This window comes from Chondrus crispus, genomic scaffold (assembly GCF_000350225.1).
Source record: "Chondrus crispus Stackhouse genomic scaffold, scaffold_137, whole genome shotgun sequence".
In the NCBI taxonomy this organism is placed as follows: Eukaryota; Rhodophyta; class Florideophyceae; order Gigartinales; family Gigartinaceae; genus Chondrus; species Chondrus crispus.
In genome coordinates this window covers 1-23,236 of record NW_005179005.1, presented here as the reverse complement: position 1 = coordinate 23,236, position 23,236 = coordinate 1, and the positions used below count along the sequence as shown (strand labels likewise).

At 55.5% G+C, this 23,236-nt stretch overlaps 3 protein-coding genes across 3 annotated transcripts; 1 reads left to right on the top strand and 2 right to left on the bottom strand.

Moving 5' to 3' along the window:
* Window positions 1-10,903: 10,903 nt before the first annotated feature.
* Window positions 10,904-11,422, bottom strand: CHC_T00002381001 (hypothetical protein). The gene has a single exon (XM_005713445.1). It carries the CDS (start codon window positions 11,420-11,422, stop codon window positions 10,904-10,906), a length of 519 nt encoding a protein of 172 aa, XP_005713502.1.
* Window positions 11,423-11,437: 15 nt separating this feature from the next.
* Window positions 11,438-11,677, top strand: CHC_T00002380001 (hypothetical protein). The gene has a single exon (XM_005713444.1). It carries the CDS (start codon window positions 11,438-11,440, stop codon window positions 11,675-11,677), a length of 240 nt encoding a protein of 79 aa, XP_005713501.1.
* Window positions 11,678-11,764: 87 nt separating this feature from the next.
* Window positions 11,765-12,862, bottom strand: CHC_T00002379001 (hypothetical protein). Its single transcript, XM_005713443.1, has one exon. It carries the CDS (start codon window positions 12,860-12,862, stop codon window positions 11,765-11,767), a length of 1,098 nt encoding a protein of 365 aa, XP_005713500.1.
* Between the last annotated feature and the right edge of the window lie 10,374 nt (window positions 12,863-23,236).

The window sequence follows — 23,236 nt, the reverse complement described above, 5'->3', positions numbered from 1 at the left end:
CAACACAGCATGCCACCCAGAGCTCGTGGTGCTCGCTGCCCGCGCGTGGCTGCGTGCGCGACGACTAAGCATTCCGCAGCCATGGTGTAGTCCGGGTCAGGGATCACGGAAGATCACCACTGCCTATCCCTTGCGGGCATGACGTCAGGGGAAGGAGCATTAGCGCGGGGCGGTCGGTACTGCCCCTCGCCGCCCTGACGTATGTGTACCTGCCCCTCGCCGTCGTTAACGAGAGCGCTACACGTCCTGCCCCGAAGGGTCTGGTCTTCCTGGAGGCGGGAGCGAAGTAAGAGCGCTCGTGGGTCGTGGGCAGCGCGGTTGCCTGTCATTCCCGTCGTCCCGTGAAGTATCCGGCGCGCCCGCGGGGCCCGCGGCCCTACTCCGCGCTGTGGCAGCGCCTGGGCCTCGCAAGCTCGGCCCGCGGCGCTCCCTGAGGACTTTTTCCGGCGCTCCTCGCGCTCCGGTTCCACCGAGGCAAGGTCCCACGCGGGTGTCATCTTCGTCGCGCCCCCTCGCTATCGGGGCGAGGACGCAGCACGCGGTATTCTACTTGTGGCGCCCCTCACCATCGGGCGAGGGCGCAGCGCGCGCCGCTGTCGTGCTGCCCGCAAAAGCGCAAGGGTGAGAGAGGGTGAGTGACGCAGCGTGTAGTGGCTTTCTCCCGCAGTAGCCGAGGCTCTTGTGCGCGTGTGGTCACTCGCTTGGGTAGTGGCGGTCGACACCGCCGTCTGCCGTACTGTAGACTTGTCGCCCCTCGCCGTCGGCGGCGAGGGCAAGGCGTGCTCGTCGCGCGTGAACGCCGCCTGCGCTTCGCTACCCGACGGCGAGGTCAGCGTCGTCGGAGGTTCTTTTTTTCATCGGTTCTGTGCGCTGGCGCGGTGCGCGATTTTCTTACGGCGATATCTTCTCTGTCCTTGCATGCGCGCGCGCAGGAAACAAAAAGTCAGATGCAGTGGCGTGAAAGGAGAAAGGGGGAGGGGCGCATCGGCGTAGTTAGTCGGGGCGGTCGGGCCGCGGACCCGATTTCCGCGGTCTCGCTAAGGCTACGAGGTTCTCGGTTTTGTCGCTCGCCGCTCGCGTGTATTCTTGTACTCTGCGTCCAGGGCGAGGCCCTGCCTGTATGCCCTTAATTGAGGAGGTAGTCGGGAGTTGGTGCCGGGCGCATCGTGCGCTGGTTCGTGTCCGTCCGGGGCGGGGAGGGGTACCCGCTATACGCGACTGTGCGCCGCCACCGTTTGCTTCCGTCACGTGCGCACAAAGCGCGTGCGCACGGTACGCGCCCTCCATGGCTTGGTGTAATTCTTTATTCCCGCTAATTTTTCTTGCATTTTGGGGTCGGATTGCGGCGGTTTGACGGAGCCGCCGGCGGCCCCTCCTATTTTTTTCGCATCGGCTCCCAGATCTGGTGTGTACCTCGTGCACACCTCAGGACCCAGATCGGCGTCACTGCTCGTGGTACCTCATCCCGACTGCACCACCATACACGTGTCGAACCTTTCTTCCCTGTCTATTTTATCCCGTGGCAGCGTCGGTCGTCTGGGGGTGCCAGGTCTTCCTTTTAGCGCTCAGTACGCACGTTTGCGCTCTCATCTACCCTGTCCATTTTCCCTATTCTAGGGTGGGGTGGGCAGACCCGCCGTATACTTCGCGCGTTCCCATTTCACGTGCACCGGGACCCGCGCGGTTCGTCCGCTCTCGTCTCACAGATTACCACGAGGGCCGTCCCTATTCGGACAGTACGGCCTGACCGACGACTATGCGTTTCCTATTTTGGCAGATCGTGTTCTTCTCGCGCCACTCGCCGTTCTTTAGCCAATTTTCGTAAGACGGTACGTACTGTCCATCTTTCCGCTTCCCATCCGGGGCAGCGATTGCGGAAAAGGTGGGCGTCGGCGTAATAATTGTGCGGCGGAGGTCGTCCTCCGTGTTCGATTCAGGACGGGAAAAGTAACGCGTATATCTGTCTCGCTCGTGCTGTCTCCCCCATGGCTCTCTTATTTTTGTAGGAAGGCGGGCGCGGTTGCTCAGCTTCGCGTGACGGCCTTCCGTCTCACATCGGTGCGGCGATCCGCATACCCCTTTCTGCCCTGGGAGGTTGGCTTCCTTGACGGTGGACTACGGGGTTGTCGTCGGAGTCTCTCGTACCCAACCGAGGGGCCATGTTTTCGAAAGACAGTCTGTAGTGCAATACGCACCTGAAAAGGGGGGTGAAAAGAAAGGAAAATATTTGGATATGAAAAGTAGTCCGGGTTGGGGGACACACGTGTGAATAATTGCACAGTTTTAATTTTTAATTATTTTATTTTATTTAGTTAATTAGTTGGCATTAATTTTGCTGACACTAGATTAGATCTATGATCTAGCGCCGCGAGCTACTGTACTGGCTCCGGCGGGGCGATATATACCTTAGCCCTCTGACCACCAAGTCAGCAAAGGTAACCCGAGTTGCCAGAGTTGAATATCGCCTTGGTCGAAGTCCGTCTTTCCCAAGACGCTCTCTTTTACCACAGATTACGTTATCCTTTGCGCTCGGGGGTTCCCTTTCCTTTTCCTTTATTTCACCTATCCTTTTCTATTTCTATCTCTATTTCTATTCCTTTATCTTGTGTTGGTTCCACAGTGCCTGATTGCGATCCGCATTGTGACGACTGGAGTCATCGGGCTCTTGTGTTGGTTCTTTTGTTTGTTGTTGGTGCCATCGGCTTTGGTTGCGACCGGACCGGTGTAGGTGTCTTTGCCATCGGGCGACACGTGAGTGTAGCGCTGCTACTTGTTTACGTCCACCGACGGAGGCTGTTGCGACGACGTTTCCCTCGAAGGTCTTGTTGTGTATACAGGACAGTGTTGGTTCCATCGGATACCGGTTGCGACCGTTCCGGTGTCGGTACTTTGCCGTCGGGCAGTACGGAGGTGTGGCGCTGCTACGTGTTTGCTAATTCCCGTCGGGCTGCGTTGCGACGACCCCGTCGAAGACCTTATCAAGGGTATAAGGTGTAACAGGCGCTCCGCGAGCATTGGCTTTACGACCCATCGGGCCCGGCTTCCTAATCACCGCCCCGAACTCGCCGAGCAGCTGCCTGTACAAGACTCTACCACCATTCGTCCCGGGGCGGGCCTCTTCCTTTTGCCCCCCCTGTCAGGGACTTGAGCTACTGTGGGCCGCAAACCCACTTAAAGGGAAAGGGAGAATCGGACACTCCGTAGGTCTGTGCCGTCGGCAACTCTTGTTGGTTGTTGTTTGTTGGTTGTGTTGTCGCTGGACCGTTGGACCCTGGTTCCGGCCTGACGGGCACATTGCACTACAGTTTTTCTGTGTTGTGTGTTTTGTCCCTGACGTACAGGATCCCGCGAACTCGGCACTACAGGCTTCTCACCCAATCATCCGCCCTAAGCAAACGCTGAAGGTGCGGTGCCGGTCTTACACCCGGTGGCTCCCGTTGGGAGTCCGCGCCAAGGGGCGGCTTTGTCTCTGATCCCTACCCATAGGAGGGCGTTTCGAACAACGTCGGTGATTGCATCTCTTTCCCCTTTTTCGGGTTTGGTCGTTGTCCCACAAAGTGGTCTCCTGACTTAGAAGTCTGGGTTGCTAGTTCGTTTATTCTTTACCGTCGAAACGGATCGTTCTCCGAGAAGATATCGATGTGAGAAGCTCATTCGGACCACAAATGCCGAGTACGGCGCCGGGTAGCCGGGTAAGTGTGAGGGCGGGAGAGTCGCGGGCCCCTAGCCGGGCGTCTCAACTGCCTTCCGCGGATCCCAACCGGGCTTGTAGAGCTGTCTCTGTGCCGCAATCACGAAGCGGAAATGTCCCGACATCCCAGTTGGTAGTGCGTGACGTGGCCGCCAGTGCTTCGGCACGGGCGGAATCAATCCTAGAAGCATCGGTGCGCAATGGCCGAAACGTTTCGGATGTACCCCCGCCACCATTGTCGGTCGCCACTTCCGTGGATTTGGATGGTTTGCGCGCGAAAGTTGCGGTGATTTCATCGAGCCATCATGCCTTAATTAAGGAGATGGATACGATCCGAGATCGTCTTGACCAAGCCGCATCCGCGGAAACCCCGACTGATGACGTCCGGTTGTTGCGTACGGACGTCAATAACATCCTCGAGTTCATTGGAGGTCCAAATGCCTTCGTAAAGGAGTTCGAGCATAAGCTACTCCGGTTAACCGGTCGGCTCGATAACCTCGAGAGGGTACTCCTGATGAATCAGGCTGAAACCGCGAAGGCGCGGGACGCTGTTGAGGATGCTATTCAGCCATCGAAGCGTTCGCAACGACGCGAATCCGATCGTCATCGGTCACTACAGCCCTCTCCGGAGGATTCCGAATCGTCGGAGTCAGAAGGGGAAGGGTCAGACCACTTGGCAGACCGCCGAAGTGGTCGGCACCGGGATCTCCCGGACGAATCCGGTAGAGCCGGCGCGACAAGGTCCAATTTCCACCTTGAAAAGGGTAGGATAAAGGGCCCCGACACGTCGGACTCACGGAACTTCGTCTGACGAACCCGTTGTATCGGAAAATATTGAGTTACCGGTGTTACCGGCTTGGTAATACCGACATGGGTCGGACGCCGGAAGGAACGGGGCGTGTCAAGGACTGTATAAAGAGGCTCTCCCTGCCCCTGCATAACCTGCACTTTACGGGAGAGGACCCCATCCTGGTTCTCAGGTTCCTCGAAAGGTTCGTCTATGAAGCCGGATTTATCCGGATGACCGAAGGTCAAGCCTACACTGCATTACCATTCTTTCTGAGGGGACAGGCTGAAGATCAGTTTAACGCTGTCAGCGGTTCCGCACGAGCGGCTGAAGGCGGCATCACTTGCTGGCCTGAGGCAGTCCAGTTCCTCCTACGCTCTTATGCGACCAACACTAATACCCATGAGGCCATCCTCGCCCTGCGACACACCCAGCAGAAGCCTGGGGAAACCGAGACAGATTACTCGGCGCGCTTGCTCAACGCGTTCAAGCGTTGCGGCAATGTGTACTCCGGGGAGGAGAAGATAACTATGTTTATTGATGGATTAAGTCCGGCCATTCGGCCGTTGGTTGCTAATCGCCGCGAGGATCGGTTGCATGCTCCCTATCCGGAGATAGTCCACTACGCTAAGGCGGAGGGCGACGCACTACCAGCGCGCCAAGGACCCTTGGGCCGCCGCTATCGCACTATGTTCGTGGACCAACCAGACGCGGAGTCGCTTTCGATCCTCCGGAGAGGCAAAGGGCCTAGTGAGGGCGTGAACCTCGCTTCTGGAGAGGTGGAATCTGTCGCGACGGCAGAGCTTCCCACTACGGTGGCGACGTCAGTCGGCGATGACGAGGCCGTGCTGTACGGAGTTAACGTTCGGCCGCAGTACGTCCCGTACTCCGACCGGGGGACGCGATCGGCGCGCCCTGGACGGAGGGATAACCGCTCCGCAGCGGGAACCCGTCAGAAGGAAGGAGAAAGTCAGTATATATGCCACTTATGTTACGCGAGGGGGCATATTTCACCGCAGTGTAACTTACCGGTCCGAGAATACGCAAGGGCCATCGTGAATTACGAGTCCCTGTCGCCGGCGGAGCGCGAAGTCGTGCCGGAGGGGTCGTACCACCGCGCGAAAGCGGCTCACCCAACCGTGGGGAACCCCTTGCCACCCGCAGAGGAGGTGGCAGTCGCCCCCGACGATGGGAAACCTGTGATGAACGGTAGTCTTGCGCATTCCAAATCCCGTGCCTCGGGTAACTCTCAGGCAAACTGAGAGCGGGAGTCTCCCTCGATGGAGAGGCGCCCTTTGAAGTGAGGTCAAAGGCGCCCGAGGCGTCCAAGCCTCGCTCCCCGGTAACGATCCTTTCCCGGAAGGTTGCCAAAGACGTGGATTCAGAACATTTATCCGTTCTGCGTCGGCCGTGGAGGCGGGTGGACGATGCCCGCCACCCGGAGCGAATCCTGGTCATGCGAAAGCGAAACTATAAAGTTTACGCTGAGCTTGGCCTGACGAGCCAGTTCATGGTTCGCCAGTTAACCGTGTTGGATGCGGGTGCGGGACCGAGTCTCATCAACTCCGATATTATTCCATCGGCATTCGGGTCGAATATCCGGTACGGAACGGTTCTTCGAATAACTGACGCTAACAGCAACCCGTTGCAAACGGCTGGTACCATCGAGCTTCTCGTTCGGTTGGAGAATTGCCTTTCGAAGGTAGAATTTATTGTCACCAAAGCTTTGGCTGCCCCGGTTCTGTTGGGTTGTGACTTCTGTGATAAGTATATGGACGCCATCATGCCGCGTCGGAAGCGTGTCGAGTTATTGGATGGCACGGCCGTTCCGATTGTGCGGAAACCGCTAAAGAGAGCGGGGAAGACAAAGGCGCCGCTACCTGTCGCACAGGAATATCCCGCAGAAGAGCGAAGGGCATCGGACAAAATCCGAGTAGCCCAAACGGTGACAGTCCAACCGGAGACTCAGACCTGGGTCACAGTCCATTCCGAGGTACTCGGTACCCGTCTTGTTCAACCGGCCAGCTCTCTGTGTGAGAGATATCAAGTCGCGCTGGCGAACGGTGTGGTCCATGTGGACCCGCATCACCCGTTCCAAGTCCTCATCGCTAACTTCAGCGATCAGCCAGTACGGTTAGTTAAAGGTCAGGTGATCGGTAACGCTCTCCCGCATCCAGCGTTATTATACCCACGCAAGTGGCGTTGGCCGAAGTGATCGGAGTGGAACTTACCGCGAAAGACAGCGGAGACGCGAACGACGACGCGCCCCACGGTGGGGAAGGGTGGAGTCACGCGATCCGCCGCGGAAGCGGTACGGGAGACCACGGTGTTGACCATTGATGCTGTCGCAGCCGTGGAAAATGCCGCAAAAACGGGATGCAAGACTGTTGACTTAGGAGGGGGAGCGCCGGAAAATGCGGCAAAAGCGCGATGCGCTATTGTCGACTCAGAAGGGGGAGCGCCGGGCACGTCAGCCAGTGCCGCTGATTTTAACGAGAGTTCCGAGGCGTCAATTGCCGACTCGAGTTCCGCCGACCCAATCAAGGCGCTGAACGCGCTCGACTTTTCTCAAGTACCTGCCGCATTCCGCGGAAAATTGCGCGAATTGCTCCGCGATTTCACACCCATGTGGGATGGATCCCTGGGGGAGATCAACACGACCGAGCATGCGATCGATCTCCACCCAGGCACGCGACCTATCGCGTCACTGCCATGTCGGGCGGGCCCGAGGGCTCGGCAAGAAGAAGATGCAGAAGTGCAGAAGTGCAGAAGATGCTGCGCAATGCTGTAATTGAGCCGTGCCAATCGCCCTGGACCTCTCCCGTCGTTCTTGTCACGAAGTCAGACGGAACGTGGCGCTTTTGCGTGGATTACTTCCGCCTGAACGCCGTCAGCGTGAAGGATACTTACCCGCTACAGCGGATGGACGAATGCATTGATTCGTTAGGTAACGCCACAGTCTTCACGACTCTGGACGCCAATTGGGGATACTGGCAGATACCTGTTCAACAGGAAGACCGAGATAAAACGGCGTTCGTGTGCCACTCTGGCCTCTACCGGTTCAACTGGATGCCGTTCGGGTTAACCAAAGCCCCGGCCAGTTTCCAGCGTGCGCTGGATATCCTCTTGTCGAGGTTCAAATGGAAGACCTTTCTTGTCTACTTCGATGACATTATCATCTTTTCCCGCAGTAGGGCGGAACACCTCGAGCATGTGAGGTCCATCATGAGTATCCTGCGTGATGCAGGCATCACCCTGAAGCTGGGGAAGTGCAAGTTTTGCACCGACTCCGTGACATATCTGGGTCACGAGATCCGTCCTGGACGGTTAATGATCGATGAAGTGCGCGTCAAATCCCTCAAACAGGCCAAACACCCTACGACGCAGACCGAACTCCGGTCTTATCTGGCGTTGTGTAACGTCTACCGACGGTTCGTACCGTCGTATACGGATATTGCTACGCCACTCTATGCCCTCCTACGCAAGGGGGAATCTCCGAAACTGGACTCGTTGACCGACGCGCAAGCGTCGGCATTTTTCACACTGTTGGCCGCCGTCACATCGCCACCAGTGCTTTCGCTACCAAAGCGAGATCTACCGTACTCACTCGACACCGACGCCAGCAATCATCAAGTCGGATGCGCGTTATTTCAGACAACCCCTGAGGGGGAGCCCCGACCAATCGGGTTGTGGTCCCGTTCGCTGAACGACCACGAGAGGAACTACTCCGTCTCGGAAAAGGAGTGCCTCGCGGTTGTTTGGTCCCTGCAAACGCTACGTCCCTATCTCTTGGGGGCTCCTTTTACGGTATATACGGACCATTCCGCTCTGCGGTGGTTGCTCTCAATCACGGAACCCTCCGGGCGTCTCATGCGCTGGAGGCTGCGCTATCCGAGTTCGACTACAACATTATTTACAAAAAGGGCTCGCTCAATACGCAGGCCGATGCCTTTTCCCGACTCGGGTCGGCTTCTGAAGCCGTTCCTACCGACGACGAAGATGGTATACAGTGCTTCTTGCTCGACGGAGATCCCGCTCATTTAGCGGTTGATGACGACCTATGTGACGACCTCTTGGTATTAGCTGGAGAGGAAGCCCCTGCGGGTTCCTTCGAGGTCATTACCCCCGAGGAATTGATCCGAGAACAACAACTGGATCTCTTCTGCACGAAGGTTCGCAGCCGCATTAACGGTGGAGAACAACTCCCGCTCGCGGCGAACAACCAAGGATACTTGGTCAGGACTGTCAAGTCTACCCCACAGATCGTGGTGCCGCATACTTTGCAACGACGAGTTTTACGCTTGAGTCACCACTCCAAGTTAGGTGGACACCCCGGAGGGCGGAAGTTGTACCCCACCCTCCGTCGGGATTTTTACTGGCCAGAAATGTCGCTGGATTGCTACGCTCTCTTGCGAGAATGCGTGCCTTGTGCACGGAACCAAGTTCGACTTCGGAAGCATGCAAAGCAGCTACAGCTCTTCCTCGCACAGGCCCCGCTGGAATACGTCGCCATTGACATCCTCGGTGAGTTCATTGCTACTCCCCGCCGGAAGCGGTATCTGTTAGTTATCACAGATCGTTTCTCGAAGCTCGTCCGGACTGTACCTCTCGCGAGTATTTCTGCCTCCGAAGTGGCGAAGGCTTTTGTCTCCAATTGGTTATTACCTATGGACCCCCGGTTGTACTTCTATCCGACAACGGCCCGCAGTTCGCGTCTCAGCCCCCTAGGTGCTTGCGCCTAAGGACGGGGATGTGGTAGCTAGTCGCGTTCTTCGCGGTTCTCGACGCCGAGATCACCCGGTACTGTCACCGGTACACACCCATGGGAGCGCTATTGCGCCTCGTGCTCAGCACAAGGATGTTCGACCGAATTCGGACACGCCTGACGCCGCGCACGACTCACCACGACCAGTGGACGCAGCACCACCCGAAAGGGCAGCCACCATGGAACCGCCTACGAAAGCAGGTGACCCTCTCCAACGGGGACGTAAGGATGCCGACGTTCCGCTCGCGCGGACCCGGCAATCGGAGCTGGTCGCCAGCCCTGATGGCTGGAAGGTTGGCAGCTACGCACACCGCCCACAAGGACGGATACTCACGCGTAGTGAAGTGGTGAAGCCTCCAGTCGGAGGGAATGACCTCCGCAGTGCGGAGGGAGAGGAACAGGACGCGCGCACCTCGTTTGACGAGGGGAGAAAACCGTCAGACGACGGAGCGTCGCGGATGCCGCTACATGGTGCGGGCGGAAAGCCGCCGGCAAAAATGCCCGGAAATAGCCAGGATTTGGTCGCTGGTACCCACCGTGGGACACCGCGGCTACCACCAGTAACCCCTGGATCCGCCACCAGACAGTCAGCGGCACAGCAAGTGGGAAAATCCGAGATTATTTCGGGAACTCAATACCGAGATGGGACGCTCGTCCCTCCGCGAGGCGCAAAGGCAACTCAAGCCGCCGCGCCAAGCGGGACCCCAGCCCGTCTCCGGGATAGGCGGCCGCCTTCGCAGGCAGCCTCGCCGAGCATTGCGTCGGATGTTCCGACTCGGTCGGCTGATGCCGTCACTCCAGCCGCGCAACCGCGGGTAACTCTCCGCCGCTCACAGCGGATCAGGGAAACTATGGGCCGACTTCTGCCAAGAGAGACCAGCGCAAAGGCGCAGGGAACGACAACCGCCGAACGGGAAGTGAACAACCCGCATGGGCAACTGAACCCCTCGGAGCAACCACGTCGTCGTGGATCCCGTCGACTGTCGCGAACGGAACCTCCCCTACCAGGGCAAGTTTCAACCATCACGCATGGACCACCACGAGCGTGGGTGCAACCGAGCACATTTCCGCACGAGTACGTGATCGACCATGTCGTGGGACATGATGTCCGTGAAGACGGTTCGGTATTCTACCGCATCCGTTGGTACGGTTACTCGCCTGCGAGCGATCCTCTCGAACCCATCGAGCATATCCCGCGTTCACAGATACTGCGGTATCACCGGCGCACTCGCACGGAACCTCCAACGGAAGGGCTAAGCCACGCTATGGTGGGCATGCTCGCTGCCGGTCGTCTACGGGAACCTCCGGACGAGGATATCACCCCACTGGGTTGCACCGATTCACTCGGATTTCGCGAGGCCTACTTTTAGGATTGCGATCGCGCTAACCTACGATCAAGGTAGGGAGTGAACTACCGCACGTGGAAGCGGACAGCATGTAATTGAAGAAAGAACCTGTCGCATCAGGAGATCAACACGAAGTTGTAACAGCATCAGAACAGATGGAACATAAGCAAGAATATGAAGACCTTTATTTCAGAGGAAGAAGAAGTGAGAAGCAAAGAAGTAACGCATTAAGTTGGGGAAGTCTCAGATAGAGACATATGTCGCAACGTGCGACGACCGAGCTGCGGCTCGGATACCATCCCAGTTAGGATGGATTACATCGCACCAAGACCGGGTGCATCATCCGGATCGCCACGCCTGTGGTGGCGCTCGATCGCAGCCGTAAGGTTACGGGAATGATTATCCGCGAAATTCGCGTGGGCATAATCCTTCACCTGTTCAATGGTCCAGTGTGGTGGAACGATCACGCCGATGCCTCGGAGGAAGCCCACGATGGCCGCAAAGTCACCCGAAGCCTCCCTCGCGGGTGCCGGTATGTCTGGCTCCGTTGTCACCGGGACACCCTCCACCTCGGAGGTAGCTCCCGCGTCAATAGGGGCACCACTGGACGGAGGAACAATGGGATTTGGCACCGCAGGAGTTGCGGATACTTCAACCGGCGAAGAAGCCGGAACCACCGGTTCATTGACCGGCGCCGTAGCTGCGGCAGTGTTGTGCGCGTTCACCGACCCTTCGGGACTTCCCGCCTTGGTGGGGTTTGACGTTTCCACGGGGATGGTGTGGTCTACGAGAGGCTCGTCTTCCTCGAGTTGAGGGGCGTAGTCGTCCACCATCACGTACCCACGTGGATGGTATGCCGGCACGATCCGCGGATATCACCGGAAGGCGGTTACCTCGTCAGAGGATGTCATAAACCGTTCTTCCCACGGGTCGTAGAAGACATAATCGCCCGAGTTGGGTGCCGTCCTCCCCGGAGCGAGGTCCACGCGAAGCGTGCCCCGAGAACTCTGCTCGGCAGGAACTTGCGACCACTCGATACTGGAGATCAGGTCGATGAGATGACGTACCTCTTCATAGTTGGAGGATGACCCGAGGGGGACTGACAGATCCACGGATAGGATTCCCGCGCGTACTGGCGGAGGGACGAACCATAAGCGACCTGTGTCGCAAACCTCCTACAGTATATGGGCGGCCACCTTCGCGCACCATTCGGAGGCGAAGACGGCCCAGAAGCCGGAGTCTTTATCCGAGATGAGTTGGGATCCCACGTAGGAGACGCACGGCGGGAGCTCTACGTAGCAACCTCCTGGCATTTCCAGGGACCCCCAACAGTTGGGGATGCGAACATACCTGCCCTGGAGGTGACGCGGATGAAAGCGCTGCGCCTCCACGCTCTGGTATGGTACCATGTACCCGAAGCGCCTTCGGCACCGCCTCTCGAAGCGGATACTCTCTTTGAAATTCCCGCGACTTCCTTTGCGGATGTACCGGAATTCTGCCAGGATAATTGGCCTCGTCCAGCAGAGAGCACCGGTATCCGGACCGAAGAAGCCGCGCCAGCGGGATACGTCAAGTTGGCTTAACCGTTCGGCGTAGGAAATCTCTCCGTCAGTACGGTACAGACCGAGGTCCAGTTGGAGAGCCGGCGGGATTGGAACATCGCTCAGCGTGCGACTCATCCTCTGAAAGGCCAACCGCGCCATGGCGGAGCGTGCATCGTGCAACGATTCACCGTTCTGACGGTCGCGTCTCAGGCAAGAGGAATGCACGGCAATGTGCGTTTTCCAGTCCCAACTCTGGATGGTCTCCAACCGGAATCCTCCGGGCAACCAGCCTCCTGCGTCGACGTAGGACATCACCAGAGCGGTGTCAAGTAGCCCTTGCGGGTGAAACCAGGGTGCCCTGGAGAAGAGTTCCGAATCTCGCATCGGATGCGACGCTCGCAACTCCTCGTAAGAGGCCCACCGAGATCCGGAAGTTGGTACCATAGTCCGCCTCGAAGAGGAGAGGTGCTCCCACGAGATCGGGGTGTTGGATCCGCGCGATGGCGGTAGAGGTAAGGAGACCGATCCCGTACGGGGAACCAAAGAAGTTCGGGACCGCGCGACTTTCGCGGAACCCGCAAAGACGAACCGAGCAGCAGCCGCAAACGGGTTCCTGGTGGTTGTTTGGCTGGTTTGTGCGACCGCAGGATGCCAGGAGACCGCGGACGAAGCGGTAGTGTTCCGAGGGATTGGGATATCGCCTCCTTCGGTAGGAGGAAGACTCGACATCGAGGGAATGCCAAGTCGGAAGGCAGGAGAAGGACGCGTAAGAAGGAAGAGATCAGCATCTCTTGGCAGACTCGAGACCGCAGATGTCGAGGGGATGCGCTGGTACCCAGATTTCGGTTGGCACCGCCGGTTAGCGCAGGCTTTTTATAGCGCCGACGTTTCCGGTTGTCGCCGCTCGTCGAGGCGGAACTCCAACCTAAGGAGGGGGATGTGTAGAACAATGCTCTTTTTCGCCTCTGAGGGGCCTCCGCTTTCATAAGTGGATAACCTGCGATGCAGGACTCATTGGACTCGATGTATGAGTCGATGCCGCGATGCAGTGTGGATTTGGCCTGGTGTAGATGCAACCACTGGAGTAGTGGGATTCCGGCACGTGCCGGCACATATGGGCCTGTTTACAGTGCCACATCCGCTTACGCGGTACAGTACCCAGGGGCCGAGGTGGCCCCACAGCCGCCCCGCACGGGGGCACAGTTTAGAGCTCTTAATTAGTCTAGCGTAATTGTAATTACTAATTAGTTGTAGTGCTACGACTGCAGTAGTACATATGCACGATGGCCATCGTCGTCGCGACCAACTAAACTAGACACCCTGTGTTCGGCTCTAACTCGTTTGCCTGGTACGCGCGTCGCCCTCTACAAAGGGACCGCGGTACTCAGCACGAACCTGTTATCCACCAGGGACAGGTATCGAACCTGCAACCACTTCGGTGGGTATTCGTCTCATTCCCAGTATTACTGGTTCCCGCGTTAACGGTCGACTACAGTACGTGCGGACGCCCGCTGCGGCAGTTCTCTTCCTCCTTCCCACCTGTTGTGGACGAGCGCCGAGTGTCGCTTCCAACTCCCGTTCCAGGCTCTGGCCGAGCCTGCCCCAGCGAGTCTCGCGGCTCTTTTCCCCGCGTACGGGTGTGCACCCACCCTCCCGTGTGGTTTCTCTGTGTTGTGTGTTTTGTCCCTGACGTACAGGATCCCGTGAACGCGGCACTACAGGCTTCTAACCCAATCATCCGCCCTAAGCAAACGCTGAAGGTGCGGTGCCGGTCTTACACCCGGTGGCTCCCGTTGGGAGTCCGCGCCAAGGGGCGGCTTTGTCTCTGATCCCTACCCATAGGAGGGCGTTCCGAACAACGTCGGTGATTGCATCTCTTTCCCCTTTTTCGGGTTTGGTTGTTGTCCCACACAAGCCTTTCTGGACTTGAACGATGCGAAATATGTGCCAGGGCGAACTATTTTGGGAAATGGAAAGCGGAAAGAAAATAAATCCAGGGCAAGTCCGAACACGCTCTCAAACTGTGAGTTGGATGGTATTGTAGATTTGAGCGACAATTCATCTATACTCGAACTACCTTGATTTGTGCGATGAAGATGATCGTATCGCCAGCTGAATTTTGGAGTCTTTCGCATGACACAGGAATTGTAATGTTCAAGGACTATTATCAATCCCTTAAGACTTCGCGAATCGCGAGACGGTCACAGGCGTCTCCAATATGTCGAAGACTGTCATCTAGTATTGGTAGCAGAAGCTGGCTAGTTGGAAGTCGCGTTTGAGGTGACGAATCCTAATCGTGACTTCATAGTCTCAATCCCCAACTTTTGTTTCTTCTGCAACAAAACACGGTCTTTCACATAGCGCTAGATGACGTACAAAAGGAACGATTGTGGGATTTGGGTCTAGAAATAAAAGTGACCTTTAGAAGTTAGAGATGAGAGTTGCAATACCCACTAGTCAGCACAATCGGTTGTCCCAACGCCCCAAAGATACGTCGAAGGACAAGCAAATCTTCAGAGAATAACTCGAAGCAGCAGCGTGGAAGAACAGCATCATAAAAACGATGGCGGCAGGGGCATCACAGACAAAAAGACGTCTGCGAGCTACGTGCTCCCTGAGAGCCGATATTACGAAAAAACTCTGAGCAAACTGCGCACGATGACATGCTTCCTCTAGGATATATGGAAGGAACCTCGTCGGCACAGTGTGTATGTAGTATCCAAAAGTAAATCTAATATCCCACTTGACAGCCCGAGTGACGTATTTGAGTCTCAAAACGTTGCTTTACCACGGTCGAGTGGAAAGACGCCAGGTTTGCAAAATAGAGCCCAAGGTAAAGTTTGAGTGAAAAAGAAAGAGAGCGAGAGAAATAACGCTTCTTTTCATGCAGTAGGGAGAGAAAACACTTTATTGTACACAGTAGTCACATATAGTAAGCAAGGATGTCTGTAAGGAAGGATGTGAGTAATGTGGGGGAGATTTGGGTACTGTACAGGGTACAGTACCCAGGAGTGGCCCCAGGACCAAAGCCTTCAAAAGATGATTTTATTGGTCTACGTGTACGCCAGGTGTACACGTGGACAATCTCCCTTTGAAGGGCGGCGGTCCTGGGAAGTGGAAGATGCTGGCGGCCCCTCTATAAGAGAAAGGGGCGCGCCGCGACACCCCGCGACAAGACACAACAGAAAAAAACAACAACACCGGGACCGACCCCCCCTCTTGAAATAAACATCTCGCTTTTCTCTCTCCCCTACGCGCGCAGCCCCCTTTTTTAGCTGTCAACATGGTACTCTTGTGGAGGGGTGGCAAAGAAGACGGCTCCCTGTCACAGTTTGACGGGTCGAAGCCGGCCGACGTTCACAAGTTCTTCTTCGTCTTCGAGAATGTTGCCACCTCTGGCAAGTCGGACGAAGAAAGGGCATCTGAACTCCTTCGCTACCTGGAGGGAGATGCATTCGACTTCTTTTATCAAGCCTTTGTCAAGAACGGAGATATCAGTGCAGATGGCTCCGACTACCAGAAGGTCAAGAAGGCCTTGGTCGAGCGGTTCGCCCCGGTTGAATCACCTGAAGATGTGATTCGGGATGCGATGGCCGCTCGCCTTTCTTTCGGGGATCTCAGTGGGTCCCTTCGAAACTCAGACCGTCTCTACGAGAAGGCGGGATTCAACGACGAAGCGAAGTTCGGACTGCTTCGCAACGCCGTGATGGAACATCTCGAGTTGGCCCAGTTTGCCATCTATCGAGGTGCGAAGACCTACAAGGCCCTATTCGACGCAATCATGGACTTCTGGTCTGGTCGCTGCGCCTTTCAAGCGGCGGCGAACTCCTTGAGTAATTGGCGCTACCAGGGGTCAGAGAGCTCGCACGGTATGAATGAGCCGAAAGGGCAAGGTGGGTCAAAAAGGGTCATGATGCGTTCAAAAGCTCCCTTGTCTCCACTCGAGACGAAGGTTGACGCTTTAGCTGATCGACTAGCCGATATTTCCCTTATTATCAAGAAGAATCAGTCGAGGGATGACGCAACAGCATTCCGCCCCGCCCACGATCGTACTTGTTTTTATTGCAAACGACCGGGTCATGGCGCTAATAGATGCGATGCGAATCCGCATAGGGACACGAAATGCCCTCGCTGTGGAAAATTTGGTCATTCAGAGACAAGCTGTTGGGCTGGAATTGGTCCACAGAGGGGAGGTAGCAGTGCCTACCCTCCTAAGACGACCCAGACGGATATTGCCGTGTCGGGTACACAGACGGGCTCCGCAGGAAACCAGGTGAGTGTTGTGACGCACGAAGACCTCCCTGCTGATGAGAAGTTAGTGGCATCAGTCAAGAGAAACGCCGATGGAGAGCCGGTGGCCAAGACGCGAAAGGATGGTGGCGGTGAGCCAATCCCGTCCCTTCTCAACCCGCGTAAGTACTGGACTCCGAACCACATGAGGAAACCTCCTAAGCCCGGCCGTCGAACAAGAAAGAAGAGGACAAGTAAGAAGAACGCCGTCCAAGAGCACTCGGGGAAGTACGACGTGGTTTCTTCCCTCGCGAACGCCCCCTCTGGTTTGACATTCGGTCAACTGATTCGAGGAGATGGCGACGAGGCTAAGAAAGAGATCCGTCGTTTGTTCAACAGTCGCCCTAGACGCCCCGTAGCTGCTTCGATCGGTACTTTGCCGAAACGTCTGAAAGTAGTTTCGGTACAAGTCTACGGGACACAAATGAGAGCGTTGTTAGACTCAGGAGCTATCCCTAACGTTATGAATGCGTCTGTGGCATCGAAGCTCTCTCTGTCTCCAAAGCCGACCTCGACGAAGATTACGGTCGCCAATGGACAAAAGACAACCTGCTTAGGTTCCATCGAGGAAGTTCTTGTCACGTTCAATGGCGCTGTTACTTCACTCAACTTCTTGGTTGTTGAAGGATCCCCAGTTGATATCTTAATCGGGTATCCAACTCTCGAAGAACTTCAAGCCTGCATCGATCTAGGTCACCAGTCTGTTAGTATGTTGATCGGAAACAAAACCGTGAAAATGAGTCTGGAGTTTGATCAAGTACGTCCTATCGTCGCGGATTCGGAGACTGATAGTGAGGACTTCACTTCTGATGTCGAGTCGTTCGCCTCAGAAAACTCGTCGGAAGAAGAGACTTATGTTGTCGCCATCCTCGGCGATGAACCTTTCGAGCTAGACTTAACTCTGGACGGAGCGATCGGAGAAGATGAGGAAGTAGAATCACCTGATTCGAATGTCATCAACAAGGCCGTGAAAATGCTTTGGGAAAAACTTGTGCATCTTGACAATGAAGCTCAAGCAGTCATCGAGACCGCCCTGATGGATAAGAGTATCGTTGCTACATCCCTTGACGATCTTCGGCCTGCTGAAGTCCCAATCAAGCACCATTTCGAGTTAGATGATACTAATCCGATCTATCACTCGGCGAGGAGAATGGCTCCCTTGCATAACGAAATCGTTCGGAAAGAGCTGGACAAAATGCTGGAAGCAGGAATCATCACGCCTTCCAGCGCCGCATGGTCCTTTCCGGTCGTCATCGTATCCAAAAAAGATGGGAATCCACGCTTCTGTGTTGATTACCGTTCTCTGAACCAGAAGATGAAAGCAGACAGATGGCCTTTGCCGAAAATAGAAGAGATATTTGATGACTTGGAAGGAAGTGCGTACTTCACTTCTCTGGATTTGTTCAGTGGTTACTGGCAAATTCGGATGGCACAACAATGCAAAGAAATGACTACTTTCGTCTGTCGCTACGGGACGTATAAGTTTGAAGTCATGCCCTTTGGATGGATGAATGCGCCTTCGACATTTCAGAGAATGATGGATACAATCTTTCGCGAAGTGCGGTTTGTGCGTGTGTATCTCGATGACGTTGTGGTGTTCTCTAAGACTATAGAAGAACATCTTCGCCACCTGCAGCATGTATTTGATGTGCTTGACGAGGCTGGTCTTAAGATTAAGCCGACAAAGTGTAGCTTCGCCCAGGCGAAGATCAAGTTGCTCGGTCATGTTGTCGACAAAGGCGGGATTGCCGTTGACCCGAGCAAGGTCGAAGTGATTCGGAATGCACCGATCCCGACCACTGCGACTGAACTTAGGAGCTTTCTCGGGTTAGCAAGCTACTACCGTCGTTTCATCTGCAAGTTTGCGGACATTGCTGCGGTACTCCATGCGGCTACATCCGGAAACGGCAGATTGAAATGGACCGGAGAAATGCAAGAAGCCTTTGATGAACTACGCATAAAGTTAACTTCTCCGCCAGTCTTGGCTTACCCAGACTTCGAGAAGCCCTTCGTCGTTGAGACGGATGCGTCATCGGTCTCCGTCGGGGCTGTGTTGGCTCAAAAGAGGGAAGATGGGAAAATACACCCCATCCAGTACGCAAGCCGTACTATGAATACATTTGAGCGCAAGTACTCCGCTTGTGAGCGTGAGGCGCTTGCGGTCATCTTTGCTTTGAAGAAATTTCGTGTTTACGTGCTTTCGTCTACACCTTTCAAGTTGATTACTGATCACCAGGCTCTTAGTTACGCCTTTTGCAAGAAAGACATCCACGGTCGTTTGGCTCGTTGGCTAGACTTCTTAGCCGAGTACGACTTCACCGTGGAATATCGTCGTGGATCCGCAAATAGTGCAGCTGACTACCTTTCTCGCATTCAGCCCAAGAACGGCGACAACCCAACTTGCCAGGAAGAGGGAGACCTTGCCCTCGCTATCACGACCCCGATCTACTCTCCAGAAGATCTAGAAGAGTCTTGCCAAGATATCATGTCCTATCTGCAAGGCGAAACACCGGTTGGGTTGGATGATTACAGGAAGTCTCGCATGAAGAATAATGCGAAGAACTTTCTTGTCTGGGAGTCGAAGTTGCTCCGCCGCACCATTCGTGGCCTTCGTGTTGTTGCCCCAATTTCCGATCGCGAAAAGATACTGAAGGGTTTCCATGACGACATTGGTCATTGGGACTTGAAGACCACTCGTCAATTTGTCACGGAAAGGTACTGGTGGCCGACCGTTTGTATGGACGTGGGAGACTACGTGAAGAGTTGTGACGGGTGTCAGAAGGCACGTCCGATTCCCAGGTATAAGACAACTTTGCGCCTTCCCATCACAAGCTTGTTTGATGTTTTCTCTATTGACTTTGCTGGACCCTTCCCTGTCACTTCGTCTGGAAATCGCTTCGTGTTGGTTGCGGTCGAACACCTCACAGGATGGCCAATTGCTCTATCCACTGCTGACAGTACTGCTCAAGTGGTTCTCGACTTCGTCAAGAGAGAAATCATGTACTCATTCGGCCCTCCGAGAACCATTGTCTCTGACAATGCTACCTGCTTCACAGCCTCGGCCGTTTCTAGCTTCATGGCTCGACACGGTATCACTTGGCGCACCGTCCTCGCCTACGCTCCCATGTCTAACGGTAGAGCAGAGAGAATGGTTGGAACTTTGAAGGCTGCCGTCCGTAAGACAGTTCTTGGAACTGAAATGGAGTGGGACAAAGCACTCACCCAGGTCCTGTATGCATATCGCCGACGTACCATGAAGAACGGCGTATCGCCATTCGAACTGATGTATGGGATCCCGCCTCGGATGGATTCCAGTGCAGAGACAGGTGCAAGCCTAGTTGTTCCTTCCTTAGACCATCATCGTCGTTTGGAGCTCCTGACTGGATCTGTCCCACGAGCAGTTCGCTCAGGGGCCTCTGTGGAAAAGAGGCTCGTAGCGTCGTCGTCTCACTTCTTCGAAGTGGGAGACAAAGTTCTTGCCGCTCGGGGAACTTCATTCGGTGGTACGAAATGGCCCGCGTTCGTTTCCAAATTCTACGGCCCGTGCCGGATCTTGGAAGTTCACCACCCGCGATATGTGCTAGAGTTGCAGCACGGCAGAGTATCCAGGAAGCCTATTCATGCTCGCCGACTCGTCCTATATCGTGAAAGGAAGTTCGAAGCCTAAGTCCTTTGTTAAAGCTTAAGGCTAAGTCTTAGGCATAAAATCGTTTAATGCATGTAGAGAATAGATGCAATTGCTATCATGAAACCCGTATAGGCAAGAAAAGAGAAAAGAGCGTGGCTACTTCGACTTATCGCATGCGTCGATGGCGACGTACTTATTTGCGAGTCTATCGTAGCAGATAGACTCAATATTCCAAGCATCATCCTCCACGTGACCATAAGCACGCTTATCGTCAATCGATTCAGTCAGCCCAACTCGGGAAAACTCATCTACCGAGACCCCGTGCTTTCCTCGCGCACTTAAGTGGATGACCACATGTCGACCGAAGAGGCGGAGCATTTCCGTCAAATCCAAGTCATACCTTGTCAGATTCGGTCCAACCCAAACATGTACTGCGGCGCGCCGTCTGCTTGGTTTTCGCCATCCTCGTCTAGATCAGGTTTCTTGCAAGGGGCAGACTCGAGGACTAAAACCTCACCTGAGTCCGCCACACAAGCAATCAGCGATCTCTGAGACTGGAGGCAATTAGAACCTGACGCGTTGACAGGTTCTTCAAGAAAAAAACGCAGGAACACAGAAGTTAGTTGTGTGAAAAGTAGAGAAGGTGGGTAGGTTAATGATAGAAGTGATAGCTTACAGTGATGATGAGCTGTACCCGTGTATACGTGGAGCGATTGGGGGATTGGTGTCGATGGTGACACTAAATTGTGTCAAATGGGATCGTCAAGGTCGAGCGCCGGTTCCCTGACTCAAGCCGATCACCAGGAGCAGCAGCGGTCAGTATATATGTTGCCCCTGCCCGGGTGTGGGGCTGGGGAGGGGGTCGTGTGGCGGAGATTTGGGGTACTGTACAGGGTACAGTACCCAGGAGTGGCCCCAGGACCAAAGCCTTCAAAAGATGATTTTATTGGTCTACGTGTACGCCAGGTGTACACGTGGACAATCTCCCTTTGAAGGGCGGCGGTCCTGGGAGGTGGAAGATGCTGGCGGCCCCTCTATAAGAGAAAGGGGCGCGCCGCGACACCCCGCGACAGGAGGGACAACAGAAAAAAAACAACAACACCGGGACCGACCCCCCCTCTTGAAATAAACATCTCGCTTTTCTTTCTCCCCTACGCGCGCGCCCCTTTTTTGCTGTCAACACGAACCATGAGGATTACGACTTATCATGTTATGGCCCGCTTCGCTTCACTACGCAACACTCCGAACATCCCATAACAAACTGAATCGCGCTTACCCCAAGCACCCAGGACCGGCACGCACCCGCCGCAGCCAACCCCCAGTGCAAAACCAAGCCGGAACGGAAACGCCCAACACAAGGCAGCCCCGTCCCGAATCCTCATCAACCCCCCCAGCCCCCCCACTGCCTCCTGCAGACCTCCTCTACATACCACCGCAAAACCCACGCGCCCCACGCGCCCACTCCAATCCCTTAATCATGGACCGCCGTGACATCCCCAAACTCGAACCGTCGAATTACGGTCCCTGGCTCATCGCGCTCCGATCAGCCGCATACACACACGACGCCATTGATCACCCAGAAGGCAACCCGCCCACTCCCGACAATGATCAAGACGTACAAACACACACGATAGCGAAACACACGCTTATCGGCAAGATGATCGCGACTATCCCCGCAGACATCCTCAACCTGTTGCTAATGCCCGACGAACAACCCACCCCGTACGACATCCTGCAAAAACTCACAGTTCACCTTGACACCACAAATGCCAGCGACCAAATTTATCTCAAGCAACTGGCCGAGCAATGCCAAATCGAGGAAGGGCAAACTGTATACGAATACGTCAAACGCCACGAAGCTATCCGAGCACAAATGATCGCCGCCCGTTTCCCCGACATAGCCAACCAAGCCACCACAGTGGACTACATGATAGACGGCCTGAAAAAGAACCCCAACACAGCACAAATAGGTCTCCAGCTGCTCTCCCTCCAACCGAAGAGCATCAAAGACTTCGTGCACAAGTATAACAGGATCGACAACTATCGTCTCGCCATCCAACCAAGCAACCCTTGGCAATCACCAACACCAACACACCCCGAACACATCCGCACACCGAAGACAACGTGCACACCGTCACATCACACAACACCCCATGGCATACCACCCCAACGCCTGTCGACACCACATCTCCAAAGGTTTCAGGCGCCCGCAACACTCCGACGCCGAATGCCGCGATCCGACTCACCCGCGACACCAGAAAGCCTCGCGCAAGAAAGTATTGCCCAAAGCCCGAGTCGTACAGGAACCCCCCTTCCTGACACAACCAGACCAGGAAGCAGACGACACCGAATCGGACGACAACGAAACATACGCAGCAGAGGGTATGTTCATACTCGACTCCGCCGCACACCCCACCCACACCTCCCGACCCTTCCCACGCATGAGGCGCCTACCTCGCCCCACCAAATCAACCACAGCCACTAACCACTCCACACCATGCACGCATGCCGGCACAATACAGACTTATACGAATAGAGGACACCGTATACGCCTACGAGCGGTCCACAGCCCCCGAATTCCGTATACGCTAGTATCCGTACACTCTCTCACGTCACTAAACTGCACGGTCACGTTCAATCACCAACAAGCATGCATACGAGACCGTGACAACACAGTAATCGGCACAGCCCCCTGGCACAACATACTCCAGGCATACGCCTGGACCCCCCGCAAAAGAACCAAAGCACACACAGCTAAAGGAGCCCGCACACGACCCCGAGCACCATCTAAGCACCCCCCACGCACGCACGCCCCCCCAACACAGCGCAACACCACAAACCTCACCACAGCCAACGCCAACACAACAAACCCCTGCCTACTCCCCAACACCAGTACGGCAAAAAGACGAGCACCCAACATCCAACACTTCCACACGGCAAACCCCTACACACCCAAACAAATCACGCACAACACAGCCAAAGCATATGATTGGCATCTAGCACTCAACCACGCGCCCCTCAAAGCGCTACAGCGCATGGCAAAAGAACGAACCATTCCCAACCTTCCGCCAAGCCTCCAAGGCGCGCCTCCCCCCATCAGTTGCTCCTCGTGCGCACACGCTAGGCAACAACCCCAACCACACCAGCTCGCACACCACTCTCAGCAGATAGCGGAACAGCTCAGC